At 46.3% G+C, this 26,540-nt stretch overlaps 1 protein-coding gene across 2 annotated transcripts in view; it reads right to left on the reverse strand.

The window, feature by feature from the left end:
• The window catches only part of dnai3 (dynein axonemal intermediate chain 3), a 120,865-nt gene that overhangs the window by 80,104 nt on the left and 14,221 nt on the right, over positions 1 to 26,540 (reverse strand). For both annotated transcript variants that reach the window (XM_072274572.1, XM_072274571.1), the window contains exons 3-7: positions 18,082 to 18,266; positions 14,812 to 14,916; positions 9,358 to 9,486; positions 7,757 to 7,956; positions 1,193 to 1,309 (exon numbers count right to left, since the gene is read on the reverse strand). In XM_072274572.1, the coding sequence (XP_072130673.1) occupies positions 1,193 to 1,309; positions 7,757 to 7,956; positions 9,358 to 9,486; positions 14,812 to 14,916; positions 18,082 to 18,266 (736 nt within the window). The remainder of the gene's footprint in view (positions 1 to 1,192; positions 1,310 to 7,756; positions 7,957 to 9,357; positions 9,487 to 14,811; positions 14,917 to 18,081; positions 18,267 to 26,540) is intronic.

Consider the following 26,540-nt stretch of genomic DNA (forward strand, 5'->3'; position numbering starts at 1 on the left):
CTTGTAAAGACACTGTCCAGAAGACAACAGCAAACCACTTCTGGCAAAAAATTTGCCAAGAATGACCATGATCCTGGAAAGACCATAATCACCCATGCCATGGCATGGCCCATAATGGCGATGACATTAAGATGAGCTCTTGACCTCACAATCTACCTCGTTATGATCTTGCTCCTATTGTCTATCTGCACTGCATTTTCTCTGTAACAGTAACACTTTATTCTGCATTCTCTGTTGTTTAACCCACCTCGTGTACGGATGTGATGAAATGATTTGTGTGGATGACATGGCAAAAGAAAGCTTTTACACTCTACCCCAGTACACATGATAATAATAAACTGATCTTATATGTGACTTCAAACCCTGTGGTCAGCATTAAACTATCCCCTGACAGGCCCCAGTCGGTCTTCCATGAGCAGAGGAATCTTGGGCTCCAAGTTCACAGCTTCCTGAAAGAACCTACACAGGTTGATCGGGTGGTTAAGAAGGACTACGGCTTGCTTGTCTTTATCAGTCGAGGCACTGAGTTCCAAAGTAGTATTGCAAACAGTTCTGGTTGCCCATTATAGGAAGGAGGTCGAGGCTTTGGACAGGGTAAAGAAGAGGTTTACCAGGATGCTGCCTGGAGGGTATGTGTTATAAGAAGAGGAGAAGTTGGATAAACCTGCGTTCTTTTCTCTGGAGCGGTGGGGAGGCTGAGGGGAGATCTGATAGAGGTTTATAAAACTATGAGAGCCATAGATAGAGTAGACAGTGAGTATTTTTCCCAGGGTTGAAATGTCTGATACCAGAGGGCATGCATTGAAGGTAAGAGAGGTGATTTCAAAGGAGATGTGAAGGGCAAGTTGTTGTTATTGTTGTCTTACGCAGTTAAATGAAAAGAGTTGTGGGTGCTTGGAACGCGCTGCCTAGGATGGTAGTGGAGGCCGATACATTAGAGGCTTTTCAGGGATATTTAGATAGGCTCATGAATGTGAGGAAGATGATGAAACGTGGACATTGTGAAGGCAGAAGGGATTAGTTTAGCTGGCCATTTGATTACTAATTTAATTGGTTCAGCACAGCACTGTGGGCTGAAGGGCCTTTCCTGTGCTGTACTGTTCTATGTCCTAAGTCAGGTTTGGGGCTGTTAGGGGTGGCAATGAATGCTGGTGATTTCTATGTCCTATGAACAAAGATAAAAGAAAGGAACCTCGAGGCCACGGAGTTGATGAAGTTGGTGAGGGCTTCAGATTTCAGGAGCTGCTCCTTCTCCTCTGCGGTGAATTCTCTGGGTGTGTACTGGGTACAGGCATTCCTTGGGTAGGTCCTGGAAAAGTAATGGATAATAGTTTGTACGAGAAGAAAACACAAATACAATCCTTTGCATCACCTACTGCTCTGTCTCAGAGTCATAGAGACATAGAACACTGCTGCACAAAGGCCCTTTGGCCCATCTAGTCCATGCCAAACTATTAATCTAATCCCATTGACCTACACCCGGACCATACCCTCCATACCCCTCTCATCTTTGTACGGACCTATCCAAATTTCTATTAAATGTTGAGAGAGAAATGTCTTGTGGAATGATTGAACAGGAGAAGGTTTCAACTCATCGTGCCTGAGCTACCTTTATCAAACGGTGAACAATGAGTCACCTTCTGAAAGGAGCTGGAACTGAGACCCCTAGAGGTGAGGCTTTTAGTGAGGTGGTCACACCCCGAGCGCAAATTTCAGATGGTAGATGGGTAACTCTGTTCCTGCGTCTAACGCTGCATCCTCTCCACCGTCTGGAATGCATTTTTATCCATTTTCCAGCGAGTCCGATGGAGCGTGCAGCAGCTTCCTGGGTTAGACCTCCTACCTACTAGTTCCTGTATCTGTTATCCTCTAGCTGCTTCAGGTTGCCTTGGCTAGACATTAAAACGTAGTAGAATTAGGCCATTCAGCCCATCGAGTCTGTGTCATTCCATCATGTCTGATTTACCATCACTCTCGACCCCATTCTCCTGCCTTCTCCCTGTAACTTTTGACACCCTGACCAATCAACAACCTATCAACATCCACTTTAAATGCACCCAATATCTTAGTCTCCACAACTGTCTGTGGCAATGAATTCACCCAATGAATTCCTCCTCATCTCCACTCTAAAGGGATGTTCTTCTATTCTGAGGCTGTGCCCTCTGGTCCTTGGCTGCCCCACCATGTCCACTCTACCATGGCCTTTCAATATTCAAAGTAAGTTTATTCTCAATCTTCATATACATCCCTGAGATTCATTTCCTTGTGGCCATTCACAGTAAATACAAGAAACACAGTAGAATTAATGAAAGATTGCACCCCATAGGACAAGTAAACATGCATGTACGAATACAAAATGAGAAAATAAAACAAAAAATAAGCAATAAATATCAAATACATGAGATACAGTCATTGAAAACGAATCCCTAGGTTGTGGGAACAGTTCAGTGATGGGGTGAGTGAAGTTATCACCTCTGGTTTAAGAGCCTGGTGGTTGAATGGTGATAACTATTCCTGAATCTGGTGGTTAGGGTCCTGACAAACCTCTGCCTGTCCTGACAAACCCATTGTTTGTGCTTGTCGCTGCCCCACCAAACTTATCTCTGTATGACTCAACTCTGTTTTACCTCCCCAGTGACTACATCCGTGACACCTCACATGCTCCTGATTTTTTCTATGGCAGCGTTCCCTGGCCCCGATTGTCTCATTTTCACTGAGGATGTCCAGACTCTATAAACCTCCAGCCTCCATCAGTAGGGCCTTAAAGCTCTCCACTCCTTTGGACAACAGACCCAGCCTGTTCCCCTCCACCACCTCTCTCCTCTGTCTGGCGGAACTGGTCCTCACGCTCAATAACTTCTCCTTTGGCTCCTCCCAGTTCCTTCAAACCAAAGGTGTAGCCACGGGCACCTGCATGGGTGCCAGCTATTACTGCCTTTTTGCAGGTGACATGGAACTGTCTACATTCCAAGCCTACACCGGCATCGCTCCCCAACTCTTCCTATGCTACATCGACAACTGTATTGGTGTTGCTTCCTGTATCTATGCTGAGCCCATCCACTTCATCAATTTTGCTTCCAAATTCCACCCTGCCCTCAAATTTACTTGATCCATTTTCAGCACCTCCCTCCCATTTCTTAATCTCTCTGTCTCCATCTCTGAAGACAATCTATCTACTGATACATTTTTTCTTATATAAACCCACTGTCTCTCACAGCTATCTGGACTATACCTCTTCACACCTTGTCGCTTGTAAAAATGGCATCCTCTTCGTTCAGTTCCTCCATCTCTGTTGCATCTACTCTCAGGATGAGGCTTTCAATTCCAGAACTACTGAGATGTCCTTCTTCAAAGAAAGGGGCTTCCTTTCCTCCACCATCAACGCTGCCCTCACCCCAGGGATAGGGTTCATCTTGTCCTCACCTATCACCCACTAGCCTCCATTCCCAGCACATAATTCTCTGCAACTTCCACCATATCCATTGAATGAATGGACTCCCTTGTCCATTCACCCTTCCCACTGGTCTCCCTCCTGGCACTTACCCTGCAAGCGGAACAAGTGCTACACCTGCTCCTACACCTCCTCCCTCATTCAGGACCCCAAGCAGTCCTTCCAGGTGAGGTGACACTTCACCTGGGAGTCTGATGGGGTCATCTACTGTGTCTGTTGTTCCTGGTGTGGCCTCCTCTATATCGGTGAGACCCGACATGGGCTGGGAGACTGCTTTGCTGAGCAGTCCGCCAGAAAAAGCAGGATCTCTGTGTGGCCACTCATTTCAATTCTACTTCCCATTCCTGTTCTGGTATGTCAGTCCACGCCCTCCTCTACTGCTGCAATGAGGCCGCACTCAGGTTGGAGGAACAACACTTGTATTCAGTCTGGGTAGCCTCCAACCTGATGGCATAAACTTCTCAAACTTCCAGTAACAAGGATGTTACCGGGTCTTGAGAAACTCAGTTACAGAGAAAGGTTGAATAGGTTAGGACTTTATTCCCTGGAGCGTAGAAGAATGAGGGGAGCTTTGATAGAGGTATGTAAAATTATCATGGGTATAGATAGAGTGAATGCAAGCAGGCTTCTTCCACTGAGGCAAGGGGAGAAGAAAACCAGAGGACATGGGTTTAGGGTGAGGGGGGAAGAGTTTAAAGGGAACATTGGGGGGGGGGCTTCTTCACACAGATAGTGGTGGGAGTGTGGAATGAGCCGCCAGACGAGGTGGTAAATGCGCAACCACCAACTGCGACGCCAGCCTTGAACTCCAGGCTGGGTCTTTATGTGCTGCTGTTCTAACTCCTGTCTCCCCTTCCCCCACCACCACTCCGCAGCTCCGTCTCCCTCAGATCCCACCGTCAACTCCTGGGCCCTCAGAGGCTCCATCTTCCTCTCACCCCAACCCTCCCCTCTCCATTGACACCCCCAGCCTCCCCCCTCCCCCCTCTGATCCCAGCTCTCATCCGTGCCGGGTCTTTACCATCCCCTCCGACCTTCAACTGTCGGAGGCAGAACGCTCTGTTCTCAGTAAGGGCCTCACGTTTGTCCCCCTTCGCCCACACCTCAGCGAGTTCCGTGTTCGCCACGATGCGGAACTTTTCTTCCGCCGTCTCCGTCTCCGAGCCTACTTCTTCGGCAAGGACTCTTCCACCCCCACCGATGACCCCTTCTCCCGTCTTCAACCCTCCTCTTCTTCATGGACACCCCGCTCTGGTCTTCTGCCTGCTCTGGATCTCTTTATCACTAATTGCCGACGGGACATCAACCGTCTCGACTTCACCGCACCTTGTCCCCATTCCAACCTCACTCCTTCGGAACGCTCTGCTCTCCACTCCCTCCGCACTAATCCTAACCTTATTATTAAACCCGCCGATAAGGGGGGTGCTGTTGTAGTCTGGCGTACTGACCTCTACCTTGCCGAGGCACAGCGACAACTCGCGGATACCTCCTCTTATTTACCCCTCGATCGTGACCCCACTAAGGAGCACCAGGCCATTGTCTCCCACACCATCACCGACTTCATCCGCTCAGGGGATCTCCCATCCACTGCTACCAACCTTATAGTTCCCACACCCCGCACTTCCTGTTTCTACCTACTACCCAAGATCCACAAACCTGCCTGTCCTGGCCGACCTATTGTCTCAGCTTGCTCCTGCCCCACCGAACTCGTTTCTGCATACCTCGACACTGTTTTATCACCCCCTGTTCAATCCCTTCCGATCTATGTTCGTGACACTTCTCATGCTCTTAAACTTTTCGATGATTTTAAGTTCCCTGGCCCCCACCGCTTTATTTTCACCATGGATGTCCAGTCCTTATATACTCCCATCCCGCATCAGGAAGGTCTCAAAGCTCTACGCCTCTTTTTGGATTCCAGACCTAATCAGTTCCCCTCTGCCACCACTCTGCTCCGTCTAGCGGAATTAGTCCTTACTCTTAATAATTTCTCCTTTGGCTCCTCCCACTTCCTCCAAACTAAAGGTGTAGCTATGGGCACCCGTATGGGTCCTAGCTATGCCTGCCTTTTTGTTGGGTTTGTGGAACAATCTATGTTCCGTGCCTATTCTGGTATCTGTCCCCCACTTTTCCTTCGCTACATCGACGACTGCATTGGCGCTGCTTCCTGCACGCATGCAGAACTCGTTGACTTTATTAACTTTGCCTCCAACTTTCACCCTGCCCTCAAGTTTACCTGGTCCATTTCCGACACCTCCCTCCCCTTTCTAGATCTTTCTGTCTCTGTCTCTGGAGACAGCTTATCCACTGATGTCTACTATAAGCCTACTGACTCTCACAGCTATCTGGACTATTCCTCTTCTCACCCTGTCTCTTGCAAAAACGCCATCCCTTTCTCGCAATTCCTCCGTCTCCGCCGCATCTGCTCTCAGGATGAGGCTTTTCATTCTAGGACGAGGGAGATGTCTTCCTTTTTTAAAGAAAGGGGCTTCCCTTCCTCCACTATCAACTCTGCTCTTAAACGCATCTCCCCCATTTCATGTCCATCTGCTCTCACTCCATCCTCCCGCCACCCCACTAGGAATAGTGTTCCCCTGGTCCTCACCTACCACCCCACCAGCCTCCGGGTCCGACATATTATTCTCCGTAACTTCAGAGGGACAGAAGGAGAAAAAGGAGAGTGAGAGAAAGAATGTGTGCATAAAAATAAGTAACAGATGGGGTACGAGGGGGAGGTGGGGCCTAGCGGAAGTTAGAGAAGTCGATGTTCATGCCATCAGGTTGGAGGCTACCCAGACGGAATATAAGGTGTTGTTCCTCCAACCTGAGTGTGGCTTCATCTTTACAGTAGAGGAGGCCGTGGATAGACATGTCAGAATGGGAATAGGATGTGGAATTAAATGTTTCTGTGCTGTAGTTTTTCTATGGTTTCTATTTTCTAACTGCCCCTTACAACACCTCATATACCGTCTAGGTAGTCTCCAGTTCCTTGGTATGAACATAGAATTCTCCAACTTCCGGTAATTCCCTCCCTCTCCCTTCCCCTATCCCTATGTCACTCTGCCCCCTCCCCCAGCTGCCTATCACCTCCCTCGTGGTCCCACCTTCTTCTACTACCTATTGTGTTTTCCCCTATTCCTTCCTCACCTTTCCTGCCTATCACCTCCCCGCTCCCCTCCCCTACCCGTTTATCTTTCCCCTTACTGGTTTTTCACCTGGAACCTACCAGCCTTCTCCGTCCCACCCTCACCCCACCTTCTTTATAGGACCTCTGTCCCTTTCCTCTTCAGTCCTGATGAAGGGTTCCGGCCCGAAACGTCGACCGATCGTTTCCACGGATGCTGCCCGACCTGCTGAGTTCCTCCAGCGTGCTGTGAGTGTTGCTTTGACCCCAGCATCTGCAGAGTAATTTGTGTCCAGAAACTGCCCCCCTTTCACCGGCCCTCCTGGATGAGGCTTGGAGGGGGGACCTGATAGGAGAGGACAGAAGGCCATGGAAGAAGGGGAAGAGGGAGGTGATGGGCAGGTAAGGAGATGAAGTGAGAGAGGGAAATAGGAACGGTGTCATCAGCAGCCTTGAGTGTGGCACTGGAGCTGTGCTGGGTCACCCAGTCACAAGTGTACAGGGTTAGATCGGTGGGAGGGGGCAACACACACAGCCTTGGCAGGTTTCAATGAGAACCCCCCTCCCCGTTCTTCTAAACTGTGTGAGTACAGGGCTAGAGTCATCAAACGCCCCTCATACATTAACCCTTTCATTCCCTGGATCATTCGCGTGAACCTCCTCAGGACTCTCCCCAATGCCAGCACATCCTTTCTTCGAAAAGGGGCCCAAAGCTGTTCATGATGCTCGAAATGCCCTCTGGTCCTAGACTACCCTCCTCTGGGAAATATCGACTCTATACTTTCAATATTTGATAGGTTTCCATGAAATTACCCCCTCCCCCCATTCTCCTAAACTCCTGCGAGTGCAGGCCCAGGGCCATCAAACGCACCTCACCTATTAACCCTTTCATTCCTGGGATCATTCTTGTGAACCACTTCTGGACTCTCTCCATTGTCAGCTCATCTTTCTGTAGATATGAGACTCAGAACGGCTCTCAATAACCTACTGAGTCATTGACCTTGTAGCTACCCAAGGTTACCTCGGTTATTGTGTTAGTTTGCCCATATCTGTCCCAGGTTACCTGGGCTACTGATTGTCCAATCAGAAAAACACACAACTCCACTACAGCTTAGACGCTCCGCACTCCACCGTGTGAGAGTCATGGCTAGCGATGTGTTCGTGAACAGCCCGTAACCACTCACCATTTAGTCTGTGTGCTGCTTTCCCACAATTTCGGCACCGCCTGAATCCCAATGTCCCGCTCCAGCTTTCTGATGCTGAAGCTCTTGTCCTGATAGGATGTGCACTCCACGTAGCTGTCCCTGGCATCAGCAACGTTCCAGTCAGACAAGGTCACTGGAGCCCCAAACTGCCGACGGACGCGTGACACCACGAATTTCAGCTGTAATGACATGAATGGATTTCGGAGACAGCATGAATATCATCATAGGCATGACCCTTCCCACCATTGAGAATTTCTTCAGTCGGTGATGTCTCAATAAGGCGGCACCCATCACAAAGGACTCTTACCATCTGGAACATGCCTTCTTCTCATTACTACCATCAGGGAAGAGGAAGATCCACACGCAACGTTTTAGGAACAGCTCATTCACCACCATCATTACATTTCTGAATGGTCCATGAATCCATGAACACCACCTCATTATCCCATTTTTCCACAGTTTACCTGTTCTCGTAACTCAACGCCTTCATGATGTACTTCTACCACAAAACGACAAATTTCACACCATCTAGGTCAGTGATGATAAATCTGATCTGATTTATATTGCTGCTTCTCTATCTAGATGCAGATCTGACATTTATAATCCAGCCTCAGGCAGCATAATCAAAGGCCCTACCCATCCTAGCCATTCTCTCTTCCCCCGTCTCCCGTGAGGCAGAAGGTACGAAAGCTTGAGATCACGTGCCAGCAGGCCCAAGATTAGCCTCCATTCTACTGTCATGAGACTCTTGAACAAGCCTCTCTTACACCAAAGATGAACTCTTGATTTCCTGATCTACTTCATCACGGCCTTGCAGTTATTTGGGAAACAGCTTCTTCTCCTCCACCATCAGATTTTGATTCAGGGACTCTTGGATTCTTGAACTCACATCCTGCATGATTATAATCTTGCATTTTACTGCATTGTACTGTCTGTAGCTGCAGATTTATTGGGAATCCTGTTGTTTTACCTTGTTCTGCTGTGTAATGATCTGATCTACGTAAACTGTATACAAGAGAAGCTTTTCACTGTACCTCAATACATATAACAAAATAGACTACTTCCTACATCACAAGAGTTGCCAGTCAGCGTTAAACTCAACATGGGACTGCCTTAGGGACTCCAGCTCCGCATCCTCCCCTTGGGGCTTCCTCCCAAAACCTTCCCCATGAGTGGGTATAGCTGAAAGGCAGCAGAGGTTTGAGATCAAAGTTTTCCTTCTCCTAGATGAGCTGCCAACCATGGCTGACGAGCCCCGTCTGCCTGAAGCGACTGGTTTTGAGGCGCCGGTAACCCACCTTTGCCTCTTCTCCTGTCAGTAGAAATGGATCCACTGGGCTTGGTAGCTAGGCCACACGTAAAGGCCAGGAGCTGAACTTGGTTGTCAGGGGCTATTTGAGGAGCTCATCCCCATCCCCACCCCCCCAAACCCCCTCCTCCCCCTACCCAGCTGTGACAACCTAAGGGAACCAGCTTGCACTGGTGCAGATAATGAGGTTGGCCAAGATAACAAAAGCCCAGGCATTTTAGATTGGCCGTTCTCCATCCCAGTAAATATGCACATAGATATCAGCTGTGACCTTAGTTGGAGATTCTTCAAACTTTTCCTCTTCGATTTCAATGCCGCTGCCCAGGTCAATCCACGGCCTTCTTTTAGTTTCAATCACCACCTCGAAGTCTGGATTTTGATTCTCAGTGGCCTCGAAAGACTGCAAGAGAGAGACCAAGATCTGGAATCAGTTCCTTTCAGGTGATGTATTTTTTTGCATACTTTTTATGATTAGCTTTGTGCTTCGAAGCAGCGAAATGCATCACTTTGTGTCAGTGACCAACATGGTCCAAGGATTGTGGTGGCACAGGTGTCGCCACACTTCCCGCGTCACCGTGACACGCCCACAACTCGCTGACTCTAACTATACATCTCTGGGATGTGGGAGGAAACCCACACAGTCACTTGGAGAACATAAGCTCCTTATGGAAACCAGTGGTAACCGAGCCTCAGTTGCTGGTGTTGTAAAATGTAGCACTAAACACCATACTACCATGCCACCCGGTAAACACTGGTGTTTCCAGCAGTGAACAAAATTCGCTCAGACTGATTGTCAATTATGGAAGGTTACTTTGAGAAAGAGGTAAAGCAACTCGATTACTTCGAAACAAGGTAACTAACTGGTCTATCTTTGGACTGTGAGAGGAAACCAGAGAACCTGTCACTAAGAAAACATACAAACCCCTTATTGACAGCAGCGGGAACTGAATTCCAATCAGTCATCGTGGATGCTGTAAAGTGGTTGTGCTAACTGCTAACCGTTTTTGGTTTTTGTTTGTGGTTTTTGTATTGCTATATCTATGCTCAATTCTTGGTTGGTGCGGCTGTAATGAAACCCAATTTCCCTCGGGATCAATAAAGTATATCTATCTATCTATCTATCTACACTACTGTGCTGCCCTACCCATGCCATTTTGAAAGGTCAGGAGATTGAGTCAGAGAGATACAGCTTAGAAACAGGCCCTTCAGCCCACTGCGTGTCCTGACTGGTGTTGGGTGACTGTTTAATTGTCATCATTTTTGCAGTTTAACAATTCTTGCCTGTTAATATTTTTTATAACTACTTATATACATGTGACTGTATAGTATATTTTCTAGTGGTCACAGTATGCAGATACTGGAATTTCAAGCAACACACATAAGAGTTGCTGGTGAACGCAGCAGGCCAACTGAATGGAAAGCATCAAGTGTGGTACCAGCACCCAAGAAGGGCCAACCGAAAGACCTGAATGACTACTGTCCAGTGGCCCTGACCTCAAACATCATGAAGACCCTAAAAGGCTGGGCCTGGCTTACCTCCTATCCCCGGTCATATCAGCCTTCAATCCCCTGACGTTTGCCTATGAAGAGCACACTGGAGTGGTAATGCTGTCATCTATCCACTGAACAGAGCCTACTCCCATTTGGATAAGCAGGTCAGCACTGTGAAAATCATGTTTTGATTTCTCAAGTGCCTTCAATACCATGCAGCCCTCATTGCTGGGGGAAAAGCTCCATTCAATGCAGATTGGCACTTCCAATGTATCCTGGATAATGGACTACCTGTCTGGCAGACCACAGTTCGTGCAGCTTCAGAGTTGTGTGTCACATGGCTATAAACAGCACTGGGGCCCCACAGGGGATTGTATTGGCTCCCATTCTGTAAACCCTGTATACCTTGGACTTCAGACACAACACTGGCAACACGCTGGAGGAACTCAGCAGGTCGAGCAGCATCTGTGGAAAAGATCAGTCGACGTTTCGGGCTGGAACCCTTCATCAGGACTGTAGAGGGAAGGGGCAGAGGCCCTATAAAGAAGGTGGGGGGAGGTTGGGAAGGAGAAGGCTGGGACACTGGGTCAGGTCATCTACAGAAATTCTCTGATGACAGCAATAGTCGGGTATATAAAGGAAGGATGGAAGGATGAATACAGGGCCCTGGTTGAGGACTTTGTCGAATGGTGCAAGCTGAACCATCTGCAGCTCAACATCAGTAAGACAAAGGAGATGGTGACGGACTTTAGGAAGACTCAGCCTGCACAGCTCCCTGTTACTATAGATGGTGAGGACGTGGATGTGGTGAGAACCTACAAGTACCTGGGGGTGCACCTGGATGACAGACTTGAGTGGATCACCAACACAGGGGCTATGTACAAGAAGGGCCAGAGTCGCCTCTACTTCCTGAGCAGACTGAGATCCTTTGGAGTATGCAGGCCTCTCCTTCACATGTTCTACCAGTCTGTTGTCGCCAGTACCATCTTCTATATGGTGATGTACTGGAGCAATGGCATCAACACAGGTGATGCCAACAGTATCAATAAACTGATTAGAAAGGCTGGCTCTGTTATAGGAGTCAATCTGGACACACTGGAGGCTGTGGTAGAACAAAGGACTCTACAGAAGATCCTGGCAGTTCTGGACAATGTTTCTCACCCTCTGCATACCACCTTGGCTGAACAGAGAAACACTTTTAGTAATAGACAACTGTGCTGTTCCAAAGAGTGCTATATGAGGTCATTCTAACCCTCAGCCATTAGGCTCTATAATGAGTCAACCTAGCTGGGGAAATGACGACCCTCTCCTGTTTGAGGTAACTTATTTTTTTATTCTTTCTTACGTCTCTTCTAATCTTTCTATATTTGTAAATCTGTGCACTTGTAATGCTACTGTGACACCGTAGTTCCTTTGGGATCAATAAAAGAGGGAGGAGAAGATGACGGCGCGATGCAGTGCACGCGGCTGTTCCGAATGAATATCGATATGTGTATCTAGGGATGCCGTGCACAATCCGGATTTGATGGCGACAGCTGTGAGAAGCGCAGAGGAACATCTGGAGAAACTTCTGAAATGCCCGCTTCGCTGCCACTGCTACTGTGCAATCAAGAATCTCCAGAGGGGAAGGCCCCGAATCCTCGGCTTTGCCTATTGCCCATTGCCGGGGCCAGGGTCGAAGTGCTCGGCAGAGATGGTGCTCGGTGCTTGGTGTTAGAGAGCTGGTCGGTGGCTCGGAGTTTTCGAACGGACTCGGAGTCGGACTGTGGTCGGATGCTTCCAGGATGCTGCATCGGCAAGTTGGCGGCGCTGGAGGTTCACCGTCTGCGTGAGATGATGGGACTTTCGAGAGACTTTGAGACTTTTACTGTGCCCATGGTCTGTTCTTATCAAATTACAGTTTTGCTTTGCACTGTTGTAACTATATGTTATAATTATGTGGTTTTTGTTAGTTTTTAATTCGGTTTGTCATGTGTTTTCGTGATATCATTCTGGAAAAACATTGTATCATTTCTTAATGCATGCAATAAAAGGCAATAACAGGGGACTCCGTGTCCTCATAATCATAAGTATCTATCTATGAATTTGAATGGAACGTTTCTTATCTATGGGGTATAAAAAGAGCTGACCATGAGAACCTGCCATCTTTTGTTTCTTCTCTCCCTTTCACTACTGGCCTCTGTTACTTTTAAGGTCCATTTCCAATTTTCTCTGTTCTATTGGCGCTTAATAAAACGATCAGGAAACAGCAAGTTTTGTGCCTTTTTCCTGACTTCCGAAAGAACCTTGGATTAAAACCATCAAAATCCAACACTGGTCCCATTGTGGTCTGGTATCCTGGAGAAGGGAATGACTGAGGGACAGCACTGAGACCAATAGGCTACTGGGAATCCTGGCAATGGGAATGACTCTGGGATAGCGATAAGAGCGATGGGCTACTGGGAATCCTGACAATGGGAATGACTAAGGGACAGCACTGAGACCAATGGGCTACTGGGAATCCGGGCAATGGGAATGACTCCGGGATAGTGATGAGAGGAATGGGCTACTGGATATCCGGAGATGGGAATGTCTCAGTGATAGGGCTGATAGCAATAGGCTACTGAGAATCCTGGCAATGGGAATGACAGGGGTAGGAATGAGACCAAGAGGCGACTGGGAATCCTGGAGATGGGAATGACTCAGGGATAGCGATGAGACCTATCAGTTACTGGGTATCCAGGAGATGGGGATCACTGGGATAGGGATGAGAGTGATACGTTACTAGCATTGGGAGTAAATTGGGAAACACACACAGTCAGCAATTCAGGACAGCTTCTTCCTGTCCACAACCCAATTTCTGAATGTATATTGAAACCACGAACACTACCTCACTACTTTTATTTCTCTTTTTGCTCTACTTATTTAATTTAACTTTTTAAAAATATACATACTTCTTACTGTAATTTAGTTTTTTTATTATTATTACAATGTAGTGCTGCCACAAAACAACAAATCTGAGGACACGTGCTGGTGATTCTGATCCTGATTTATTTGCCATGTGCACATTGAAACCGTGAGATGCCTTGTTTGAGTTAACGACCAACACAACCTGAGGATGTACTGAGGGCACACATCCCGGCGCCAACATTGCATGCCCACGAACAACACAAACAACAACAGCAACGGCAAAACAAGGCAAGACAACAACAACAGAGCCACACACAAAATGCTGGAGGAGCTCAGCAGGTCAGGTAGCATCGATGGCAATGAATAAACAGAACACGTTTCTGGTGGAGCCCGTTCATCGAGACTTGAAAGGAAGGGGGAAGAAGCCGGGATAAGCAGGTAGGGGACGGGAGAGAGTAGAAGCTGCGGGGTGACTGGTGAAGCCAGCTGGGTGAGGGAGGAAGTGAGAAACCGGGAGGAGTTAGGCGGAAAGGTTAAAGGTCTGGAGAGGAAGGAATCTGATAGAAGAGAGTAGACCATGGGAGGAGGGGCACCAAGGGGAGATTATTGGCAAATGAGATAAGAGGTTGGAATGGGGAATAGAAGAGAGAGGGGGGAAAATACAGTAAATTGGATAAACCATGAAACTGGCTTAGGTAGGTGCCGTGGTCACTATGGATGAGTGGGACCAGAAAGCCTGTTTTCTCTTTCTCTGTCTCCCACCGAGTCTCTCTCTGTCTCTCCACCCGCCGAGACTCTCTCACTCTGAGTCTCTCTCTCTCATCCCTTCCTGAGTCTTTCTTTCTCTCTCTCTCCCTTCCCAGGCACTCTCCCTCTCCCTCCTCGAGTCTCTCCCTCTCCGAGTCGCTCTCTCCTTCGCCCTCCCTGTCTCTCCCTCCCAAGTCTTTCTCTCTCTCTCTCTCTCTCTCTCTGTCTTTGAGTCTCTATCTCATGCTTAGTGTCTCTCTCTCTCTCTCTCTGAGTTTCTCTCTCTTTGTGTGTGTGTGTCTCTCTGTCTCTGTCTCTCTCTCTCTCTCTCTCACACACTCTCTCTCTCCCTCGCTCTGAGTGTCTCTCCCTCTCTATCTATCTTGAGAAGCAACTCAATACAGGAATTACACAACTATTTTTATCCACTGCCCCTTTTGAGCCTCCTTGCTGATTAATAATTTAAACTCAATAATCCTTTCCTAGTTACTGTTACCAAGCCAGATGGAACAAGGATATCTGGAGTGTGTTGTCACAGATCACACGTAATTGTATTGAATGAGTCCTCCTTTTGTTTCTTCGGAATAAAATTACTCACATTCAGGATTATCCCCTTCATCATTTCATTGAGTGCAAGGTAGAAATTTTGTCCGTACATGGAATCGATATCATAGACTACCAGAAGTTCATTGCCTTGGTAATCCTGTGTTGAAGGAATAATTTATTAAAAGCATTCTTAAAACTTCAGTAAAAATCCCAGAAAGATATATGGGGGTGTGTACAGCTACAGGTAAATACATTCAGGCTTCTGTGTTATGCTATTCAATGCTCAGTCATCTGCTAAATTTATGTATGTAGTCAGGCTTTGACAAATTTATTAGAACGTAGAACTGAGAACAGTACAGCACCTTCAGTTAAATTAGTAATCCAATGGCCAACCTAACTAATCTCTTCGGCCTACTCAATGTCCATATCCTTTCATTTTCCTCACATTCATGTGCCTACTTAAACGTCTTTTAAAAGTCCCTACTGTATCGGCCTTTACCATCACCCCAGCCAGCACATTCTAGGCACCCTCCACTCTCTGTGTAAACACCATGCCCCTCGGCAATCGGCACTGATCTGGGCCGACAATTACATGTCGGGCAGCATTTATTTCAGCTTTTTTCTTAAAGATGTGCTGTGTGCCTCCCGGCTACCGCTGGACCCCTGCATGCTTTGCGGCAATGTATCGGTCGGCGGTCTGGAGGGTGGGGGCCACTGCACCACCCCAGCCCCCGACGACTCAGCCTAACACACCATCATCAGTGTGCTCTGTCTTGTCTTCCCGATTCCAGTAAGTGATACTACACTGTACATACATTATTTCTACCTTATATCGGCTGTGTATTTTTACGTGTTATTTGGTATGATTTGGCAGCTTCATAGCTTAAAGGTTACTGGAGAGCGCTTGCGCGTGTTTATGCCAACAGTGCTTGTGTGAGATTTTCTGCCGAGAGCGCTTGCGTGAGATTTTCGGTTTGGCGAACAGCTCAGTAATGATTGTGGAAAAGTATTTCTACTTTATATAGGCTGTGTATTTATCATATTATTCCTGCTTTTACTATATGTTACTGTTATTTTAGGTTTTATGTGTTATTTGGCATGATTTGGTAGGTTTTTTTTGGGCCTGCGAACACTCACAAAATTTTCCCATATAATTAAATGGTAATTGCTTCTTCGCTTTACGACATTTCGGCTTACAAACCGTTTCATAGGAACGCTCTACCTTCGGATGGCGGGGGAAACCTGTATTCCATTATCCAGACCCTTGCCCACTCACTTAACCTATCTATATCCCTCTGCAGACTCTCTGTATCTTCTGTACAATTTACTTTTCCACTCAATTCAGTGCCACAGGCAAACTCAGATACACTACACTCTGTCCCCTCTTCCAGATCATTAATGTATATTGTGAACAGTTGTGGGCCCAGCATCACCCCTGTGGCACACCGCTCACCACTGATTGCCAACCAGAGTAACACCCATGTATTCCAAATCTCTGCTTTATATTGGTCCCCTATTCCTCTGTCCATGCTAATACATCACCCAAAACTCTATGCATCCTTATCTTATGGATAAGTCTTTACATGGCACCTTATGGAATGCCTTCTGGAAATCCAAGTAAATTATGTCCATCTGATCCCCTCTATCCACTACACCCGTTAAATCCTCAAAGAACTCCAGTCAAACAGCACTTGTCTTTTCTGAATCCATGTTGCGTCTGCCTGATGGATCCATTTCTTTCCAGATGCCTTGCTATTTCTTCTTTAATGATAGCTTCAAGCATTTTCCCCAACTACAGATGTTAAACTGACTGGCCTATAGTTACCTGCCTTTTGCCTACATACTGTTTTAAACAGTGGTGTGACATTCACCATCTTCCAATCCACTGGGACCTGCCCAGAGTCCGGAGAATTTTGGTAAATTATCACCAAAGCCTCGACTATAACGTCTGCCATTTCTTTCAGCACCCTGGGATGCATTCCATCAGGACTAGGGGACTTATCTATCTTCAGGCCCACAAGTTTGCTCAGCACTACCTCTTCAGTAATAGCTATTGTATCGAGGTCCTTACTTCCTATTGCATCTCTCTTTGGCATGTTAGATACGTCCTCCACCTTGAAGACTGACACAAAATAGTCATTCAAAGTCTCCGCCAATTCCTCATTACTCAATATCAATTCCAGCTTCTCGTTCTCCAAGGAACCTACATTCACTTTAGCCACCCTTTTCCGATTTATATAATTATAAAAAATTTACTACCTGTTTTTATATCTGTGGTAGTTTATTTTCATAATCTGTCTTCCCTTTCTTTATTGCTCACTTAGTGGTTCTTTGTTGCTTTTAAAGTTTTCCCAATCTTCCAGTTTCCCACTACTCTTGGTGACTTTGTATGCACAAGCTTTTAGTTTGATGACTTCTTTTATTTCCTTAGTTATCCAAGGCTGGCTCTCCCCACCCTCATTGTCCTTGCTTTTAACTGGAATATACTTTTGTTGAGCACCATGAAAAATCTCTTTGAAAGTCTTCCACTTTTCCTCAACTGTCCCACCATATAGCCCATATTCCCACTCTACACTTGCCAAATCCTCCCTCATCCCATTGTAGTCTCCATTGTTTAGGCATAATAAACTGGTTTTAGGTCAAACTATTTCACCCTTCATTTGTACAAGAACTTCAATCATACTGTGATCACTCTTTCCAAGAGGATCCCTAACTACAAGATCACTAATTTTCCCTGTCTCATTGCACAAGACCAGATCTAAGATAGCACGTTCCCTTGTAGGTTCAGTAACATGCTGTTCAAGAAAGCCATCACAGATGCATTCTATGAAGTCCTCAAGGAATGCGAGAACCTCTGACAGGATCATTGGGGTTCTCTCTTCAACTTACTCGAGATATCTATAATGAGCACTGCATGCGCAGGCCCCTTAGCATTGTCAACGATCCCTCCCATCTGTCCAACAATCTCTTTGACCCCCTACCATCAGGCAGGAGGTAACATGGCATTAGGTCAATAACTGTTTGGGTGGGAAACAGCTACTTCTCCCGGGACATAATATGACTGAATCCCTGCCACCACGAATGACTCTTATCATAGACCTCATCACACATGAAGCACCAGTAGTGTTATACAGTGTACTTTTTAAACTTGTATCGTATATGCACCTTATTATTTGTTAGTCTACTTGTGGTAATATTACTTTATGTGTTGTGTGTGAGTTATATGTACTGCGTTGTGCACCTTGGTCCAGAGGAACATTGTTTTGTTTGGGGGTATACTATACATGGGTATGGTTGAATTTGAACTTAACTCAGTACCAACCATGATTGGGTGCTTGTAGGGATGGAAATCAGACACAGCTGCCCTCGTCTTCATGTCATCGATGATGAACTCCTTTTTGATTAACTTGTATGGCTTCTCCTGGGTGACATCCCGGTCAATTACACATTGAAAGATTTCCTGAGTCTTGGAGGTGAGATGGAGAGGGGCCATGGCTTCAGTGAACACTGTAAAGAAAGACATGGATCTCTAATCTCACATACTGCTTAGCAGCAGAAGATCAAAGCTCAAAGTAAATTTATCACCCAAGTACAGATATGTCACTATCTACAACCCTGAGAATCATTTTCTTGCGGGCTTCACTGTAGTTGCAAAGAAACATAATAGAATCACCCAAAGTCCACACACAACAAGTTGGATAACCAGTGTGCAAAAGACAACAATCTGGGCAAATACAAAAATTTTAAATAATAATAAATAAATAAACAACAAATATCGAGGACATGCGATGAAGAGACCTTGAAAATGAGTCCACAGGTTATGGGAACAGTTCAGTGTTGGGGTGAGTGAAACTCTCCCCTCTGACTGGTTGTTCCTGAGCCTGGTGGTGTGAGTCCTGAGGCTCCTGTGGCTTCTTCCTGATGACAGCAGGGAGAAGAGAGCATGATCTGGGTGGTGGCTGCCCTAGGTAATGAACGGGTTCAATTTTCACAGATGCCCTTAAATCCAGTTTGCCCGTAAGTCAGAAAATACACTTCCTGTGATAACAATCCCTTCAGGGATATAACTAGAGACTGCTTATGGCAATTGCTCTGTGCATGACCACAAGAAACCGCAGTGCTCGGCACATCCCAGAAAGCAACCTCCCCTCCATGGGCTCTGTCCACACTTCTCTCTGCCTCAGTAATGCATCCAGCATAAACAAATTCCCCCCCACCCCCATCATTCTCTCTGGACAGTGAACGATGGAACCAAGGGAAAGAGGAGGGAGGTCAATTAGTGGAAGTCGACTTCTCCTATAGAATGAATAACATCAAAATCACAGAGCCACAAATACAAAGAGCTGCAGATATACAGAGATCTATGCAGTATCTCTGCAAAGATGCTCTGCGTAAGTGATCAGCATTTATGGGCAGCAGCTCTGGCTTCTTCCTCCTTTCTTCCCAGTCCTGATGAAGGGGTTTGGGCCAAAACGTCAACTGTTTATCATTTCCATAGATACTGCCTGACCTGCTGAGTTCCTGTAGTATTTTGAGTGTGTTGCTCTGGATTTCCAGCACCTGCAGAATCTCTTGAGTTTATGATTTGCTGCCTTGTTATTCCTCATTTATGTACACTATTTATTTTGTAATTTAGCAGAATTCTACATCTTTGCACAGTACTACAGCATCTGTTAGTGTTGCGAGACCATGGATCTGCTCCTGGAAAGTCTTCACTCTCCAGGGTGCAGGCCTGGGCAAGGTTGTATGGAAAAGCAGCGGTTACCCATGCTGCAAGTCTCCCCTCTCCACAACACCGATGTTGTCCAAAGGAAGGGCATTAGGACCCATACAGCTTGGCACCAGTGATGTCACAGAGCAACGTGTGATTAAGTGCCTTGCTCAAGGACACAACACACAGCCTCGGCTGGGGCTCGAACCCACAACCTTCAGATCGCTAGTCGAATGCCTTAACCACTTGACCACGTGCCCACCACAAAATAACAAATTTCACATCATATAAGACAGTGATTATAAAACTGATTCTGAATTACTGGAGCCCAAATTTCCTTGAGTAAAGTGCCACAAAGCTGCACGAGTGTTGATGATTGAAGTTTGTCCCCAGGTTGGGAATGTCAGATACAACAGTATACTGTTTGTTGTCTTTCTGGTCCTTCTAGGGAATTAGAATATCAAAGAAAGGATATAATGTTGATACTTCATAAAGTGTCGGCGAAGCCTCACTTAGAGTATTGTGAGCAGTTTTAAGGCCATAAGACATAAGAGCAGAATTAGGCCATTCAGCTCGAGTCTGTTCTGCCATCCCATCATGGCTAATCCCGGATCCCACTAAACCCTATAACCTTCTTGCCCTATCCTTTGATGCCTTACCTCTGTTCTAAAAGGTCACCCCTTAATTTTGAGGCCGTGCTCACTAGTTCTGGATATCCCCACCATAGGAAACATCCTCTCTACATCCACCCTATAGGTTTCGATGAGATCCCCACACATTCTTCTAAATTCCAGTGAGTACAGGCCCAAAGCTGCCAAATGCTCCTCAGATGTTAACCCTTTCATTCCCAGAATCATCTTTGTGAACCTCATCTGGACTCTCTGAGATATGGGGTCCAAAGCTGTTGCCAATACTCTAAGTGCAGCTTGACTAGTGTCTTCTAAAGGCTCAGCATTATCTCCTTGCTTTTATATTCTATTCCCCATGAAATAAATGCCAACATTGCATTTGCCTTCTTTACCACAGACTCAATCTGTAAATTAACCTTCTGGGAGTCTTGCATAAGGACTCCCAAGTCCCTCTGCACCTCTGATGTTTGAACCTTCTCCTCATTTAGATAATAGTTCACACTATTGTTCCTTTTACCAAAATATGTTATCATACATTTCCTGACACTGTATTCCATCTGCTACTTTTTTTGCCCATTCTTCCAATTTGTCTAATTCCCGCTGCAATCGCATTGCTTCCTCACCATTACCTCCTCCTCCACCTATCTTCGTATCATCTGCAAACTTTGCCACAAAACCATCAATTCCATTATCCAAATCATCAACAAACAATGTGAAAAGTAGCAGTCCCTGAGGAACACCACTAGTTACTGGCAGCCAACCAAAAAAGGCCCCTTTTATTCCCACTAACAGCCTCCTGCCTGTCAGCCATTCCTCTATCCATGCCAGTATCTTTCCCATAACGCCACAGGATTTTATCTTGTTAAGCAGCCTCATGTGTGGCACCTTATCAAACGCCTTCTGAAAATCCAAGTAAATGACATCCACTGCCTCTGCTTTGTTCACCCTGCTTGTTACTTCCTCAAAGAACTCTTAACAGATTTGTCAGGCAAGATTTCCCTTCACAGAAACCATGCTGACCTTGACTTATTTTATCATTAGTCTCCAAGCACACCAAAACCTCATCCTTAATAAAAGACTCCAGCACTTTCCCAACCACTGAGGTTAAGCTAACTGGCCTATAATTTCCTTTCTTTTGCCTTCATCCCTTCTTAAAGAGTGGAGTGACATTTACAATCTTCCAGTCCTCCGACCATGCCGGAATCAAGTGATTCTTGAAAAATAATGATCAATTACCACTTCAGCAACCTCTCTCAGGACTCTGGGATGTAGTCTATCTGCTCCAGATGACCTATCCACCTTATGACCCTTGAGCTTGCCTCACACTTTTTTCCTTTGTGATAGCAATGGCACTCACTCCTGCTCCCTGACACCTACAGACCTGCAGCACACTGCTAGTGTCTTCCACAGTGAAGACAGACACAAAGTACTCATTAAGTTCATCTGTTATTTCTTTGTCTCCCATTACTACCTCACCAGCATCATTTTCCAGTGGTCCAGCATCAACTCTCACCTCCCTTTTACTCTTTACATAACTGAAAAACTTTTGGTATCCCATCTTACATTATTGGCTAGTTTACCCTTATATTTCATCTTTTCCCTTCTGATAGCTTTTTTAGTTGCCTTTTGTTGGATATTAAAAGCTTTCCAATCATTCAACTTCCCACTCATTGCCATTTGAGAACAACTTCTGTGGGACATATCTATCCAGCGCCTTGTGAGCTACTCCCAGAAACCTCAGCCATCTCTGCTCTGCAATCATCCCTGCCAGTATCCTCCTCCAATCCACCTGGACAAGCTCCTCTCTCATGTCTCTGTAATCCGCTTTATTCCATTGTGATACAGATATATGTGTCTTATGCTTCTGCCTCTCAAACTGCAGTACGAATTCAGTCATATTATGATCACAGCCTCCTAAGGGTTCCTTTACATTAAGCTGACTAATTAGACTGGGGTTATTACACAACGCCCAATCTAAAATAGCCTTTCCCCAAGTAGGCTCGAGCACAAGCTGCTCTAAAAAGCCATCTCATGAGCATTCAACAAATTTTTCTTCTTGCAGTCCGACACCAACTTTATTTTCCCAATCCCCTTGCATACTGAAGTCCCCCATTACGATTGTGACATTACCCTTATTACATGCCTTTTCCAGCTCCTTTTGTAATCTCAACCCCATACCTTGGCTACTATTTGGAGAACTATATATGATTCCCATAATGTTTGTTTACCCTTCTTAACTCCACCCACAAAGAGTCAGCAGTCTCTGACCCTATGTCACCTCTTTCTAAAGATGGAATTCCATCTCTTACCAACAGAGCCACACCACCGCCTATGCCTTCCTGCCTGACCTTTCAACTTAAAGTATACCCTTTAATGTTAAGCTCCTAACTCTAGCCTTCTTTCAGCCACGACTCAGTGATGCCCCCAACGTCATACTGACCAACCTCTAATTGCACGACGAGTTCACCCACCTTATTCCAAATGCTGTACACATTTAAATACAGCACCTGCATTTTTCACCCCTTTGAATTTTAACTCTTTGGTACAATCTCTTTGCTCTAAATGCATTTGTACCCAATCATTGGTTCGCCCTTCTTTATATTCATGTTACACCCATCATCTACTTGTAAAGGTGCTGGCTCATCCTCAGCTCTATCATTCTGGTTCCCATCCCCCTGCCATATTAGTTTAAAACACCCCCAACAGCTCAGGTAAACCTACCCGCAACAATATTGGTCCCCCTCGAATTCAAGGGCAACCCATCCCTTTTGTACAGGTCCCACCTGCCCCAGAAGAGGTCCCAATTGTCCAGAAATCTGAATCCCTGCCACCTACTCCAATTCTTCAGCCACTCATTTATCTGTCACCTCATTCTATTCCTATCCTCACTGTCGCGTGGCACAGTCAACGATCCCGAGATTCCTTCCTAACTCTCTGTATTCTGTTTTCAGAACCTCCTCCCTTTTTCTACTTAGGTCATTGGTGCCAATGTGTATCACAACTTCTTGATGCTCACACTCCTTTTTCAGGATATTGAGGACATGTTCAAAAACGTTGCCGATTCTGGCACCTGGGAGGCAAACTACCATCCATGTTTCCTTTTTGCATCCACAGAATCGCCTTTCTGACCCCGAGGACAGAGACCACTATTACTGCTGCCATGCTCTTCGGTAACATGTCTGAACGACTGGCATCCTGGCGCACTCATATCAATAATGAGCAAACGCTTTGAGAGGCTGGTCAAGGACTCTATCTTCAGCATGCTACCACCCAAACTGGACCCCTACAATTCGCCTACCGATACAATCAACAGATGACGCAATAGCCACAGCTCTACCCACTGTCCTTACACCTCTAGAGAATATTTATGTGAGAATGCTGTCCTTGGATTACAGTTCAGTATTCAACACCATAATTCCCTCCAGGCTTGACAGGAAGCTCAGAGACCTCGGCCTTGACCCTGCCTTGTGCAGCTGGATCCTGGACTTCCTGTCAGATTGCCGGCAGGTGGTAAGAGTGAGCTCCCTCACCTCCAACCCTCTGACCCTTAATACAGGAGCCCCTCAGGGCTGTGTCCTAACCCCCTTCCTTTACTCTCTATATACCCATGACTGGTCGCCACCCACAGCTCCAGTCTGCTAATTAAATTTGCTGATGATATTATATTGATTGGCCTAATCTCAAATAATAATGAGGCAGCCTACAGAGAGGAAGTCATCACCCTGATACAGTGGTGTCAAGAAAACAATCTCTCCCTCAACGTCGCAAAACCAAAGGAGCTGGTTGTGGACTACAGGAGGAATGGAGACAGGCTCACCCCTATTGACATCAATGGATCTGGGGTTGAGAGGGTGAACAGCTTTAAGTTCCTCAGCATCCACATCACCGAGGATCTCACGTGGTCTGTACATAACAGCTGTGTGGTGAAAAAAACACAACAGTGCCTCTTGCACCTCATGACAGTTGAAGAAGTTTGGCATGAGTCCCCAAATCCTAAGGACTTTCTACAGGGGCACAATTGAGAGCCCCTTTATGTGCTCTGGTATGGGAACTGTACCTCCCTCAATCGCAGGACTCTGCAAAGAGTGGTGCGGAGAGCCCAGTGCATCTGGTTGTGAACTTCACACTATACAGGACATTGTCAGAGACAGGTGTGTAAAAAAGGCTCAAAGGACCCGAGTCACCCCAACCACAACCTATTCCAGCAGCTACCATCCAGGAAACAGTACCGCAGCATAAAAGCCAGGACCAACAGGCTCCGGGACAGCTTCTTCCACCAGGCCATCAGACTGATCAATTCACACTGATACGATTGTATTTCTATGTTATATTGACTGTCCTTTTGTACACACTATTTATTACAAATTAGTATAAATTACACATTCAGACGGAGACGTAACATAAAGATTTTTGCTCCTCATGTACGTAAAGGATGTAAGAAATAAGGTCAATTCCATTCAAATCCCTACCCTTCTGAGCTACAAGGCCAATCTCATTGCCAGAGGCACAGCTACTGTTGCTTCTCCCATGTAGGTTGTCTCCCCCCACCAACAGTACTTAAAATGTACTTATTCTTGAGAGGGGACAGCCATAGGGGTGTTCTCCACTATCTGACATTCTCCCTTCCCTCTCTTGACAGTCATCCATTTATCTGTTTCCTGTAGCCCTGGGGTGACTACCTTCCTGTAGTTCCCGACTATCACTGCCTCACTTTCCCTAACAAGCCAAAGGTCATCGATCCACAGCTCCAGTTCCCTAACACGGTCTCTAAGGAACCGTATCTCGATGCACCTGGTACAGATGTGGCCACCGGGGAGGCTGGAAGTCTCCTGGAAATCCCACATCTGATACCCAGAACAGAATACTGGCTCTGTAGACATACAATTATCCTCTCAAGATTTAAATAAGAAATAAGGAATTAACTTACCTCCCTACCTTGCCTCCGCCCAATCTCACTGAAGCCTTGTTGAGCCGAAGCCTTACTACTGTGCCTCAGACTACTCCGACGACGACCGCTCCCACAGTGACCACTCCACTAGATGGTACCTCTGTTTTATAGAGACTGGGTTCTTAAAGCTCTTCACTGGACCTACATGGGAATGCTTCTGTTGCATCAGTGCAGTATTCCAATCAACGACTGTTGGGCCCTTTATCTAAGAAAGGACGTGCTGATATTGGAGAGGGTTCAAGGGAGGTTTGCGAGAATGACTCAGGGAAGGAAAGGCTTATTGTATGAGCAGCATTTGATGGGTCTCGGTCTGTACTCACAGGAATTCAGAAGGATGAGGGGGGAAACTCATTGGAATCTATTGAATGTTGAAAGGTTCAAAAGAGTGGCTGTGGAGAGGATGTTTCCTATGGGGGAGAGTCTAAGACCAGAGGACGCAGCTTCAGAATAGAGCGACATCTATTTAGAACGGAGATGAGGAGGAATTTCTTTAGCCAGAGAGTGGTGAATCTGTGGAATTTTTTGTCACAGGCAGCTGTAGAGGCCAAGTCCTTATGTATACTTAGGGCAGAGGTTGATAGATTTTTGATCGGTCAGAGCATGAAGGGATGGGGGAGAAGACAGGAGATTGGGGCTGAGAAGGAAAATGGATTAGCTGTAATGAAATGGCGGAGCAGACTCGATGGGCCAAATGGATGTTCCTATATCTTGCGGTCTTATGACACAAGAGAGACCACAGATGCTGGAAATCTGGAGGAATTCAGGAGTCAGGAAGCATCTACAGAGGGAAATGGGCAATTTATTATTGTCATGTGCACCAAGCTACAGTGAAAAGCCAGTGACAGCCAACGTTTTGGGTCGAGACTCTTTGTGAGAATGGCACCCTAGTGTAGCAGTTCTGTAAGGAGTTTGCACATTCTCCCCGTGACTGCTCTGGTTTCTCCCCAGGTTTCAAAGATGTACAGTTTAGACTTAGTGAGTTGTGGCCATCCCACGCTGGCCGCAGAAGTGCAGTGAGACTCGCTGGCTGCCCCAGCACATCTTCGAACTGTGCTTCAATGTTTCGCTGTACATGTGACAAATAAAGCTAATGATTTTTGTAAACTGTCAGTGAGGAGGAGATGTTATCAGCTCAGGTAGGCAGGGTCGACATGGACGGTTTCCATCTCAGGTGGCACAGTGGCACAGCAGCTCGCGTAATACTTTACAGCAGGGGTCCCCAACCTTTTTTGCACCGCAGACCAGTTTAATATTGACAATATTCTTGCGGACCGGCTGACCGGGTGGGGTGGGGGGTGTTCAAGTAGGGTTAAACTCACCTAAACATGTCTTTTACAGTTAGGATTGCCAACTTTCTCACTCCCAAATAAGGGACAAAAGTAGCAGTCAAGTCCCGGGACACTTGTGCTTACCCCAGGAAAGACTACCATGACCATGAAGCCTTGCACGGGCACCTATGTACGCATGCGCGTACGTGCCGATTTTTTTCCACA

The sequence above is a fragment of the Mobula birostris genome, chromosome 12 (assembly GCF_030028105.1).
Source record: "Mobula birostris isolate sMobBir1 chromosome 12, sMobBir1.hap1, whole genome shotgun sequence".
Classification (NCBI taxonomy): Eukaryota; Metazoa; Chordata; class Chondrichthyes; order Myliobatiformes; family Myliobatidae; genus Mobula; species Mobula birostris.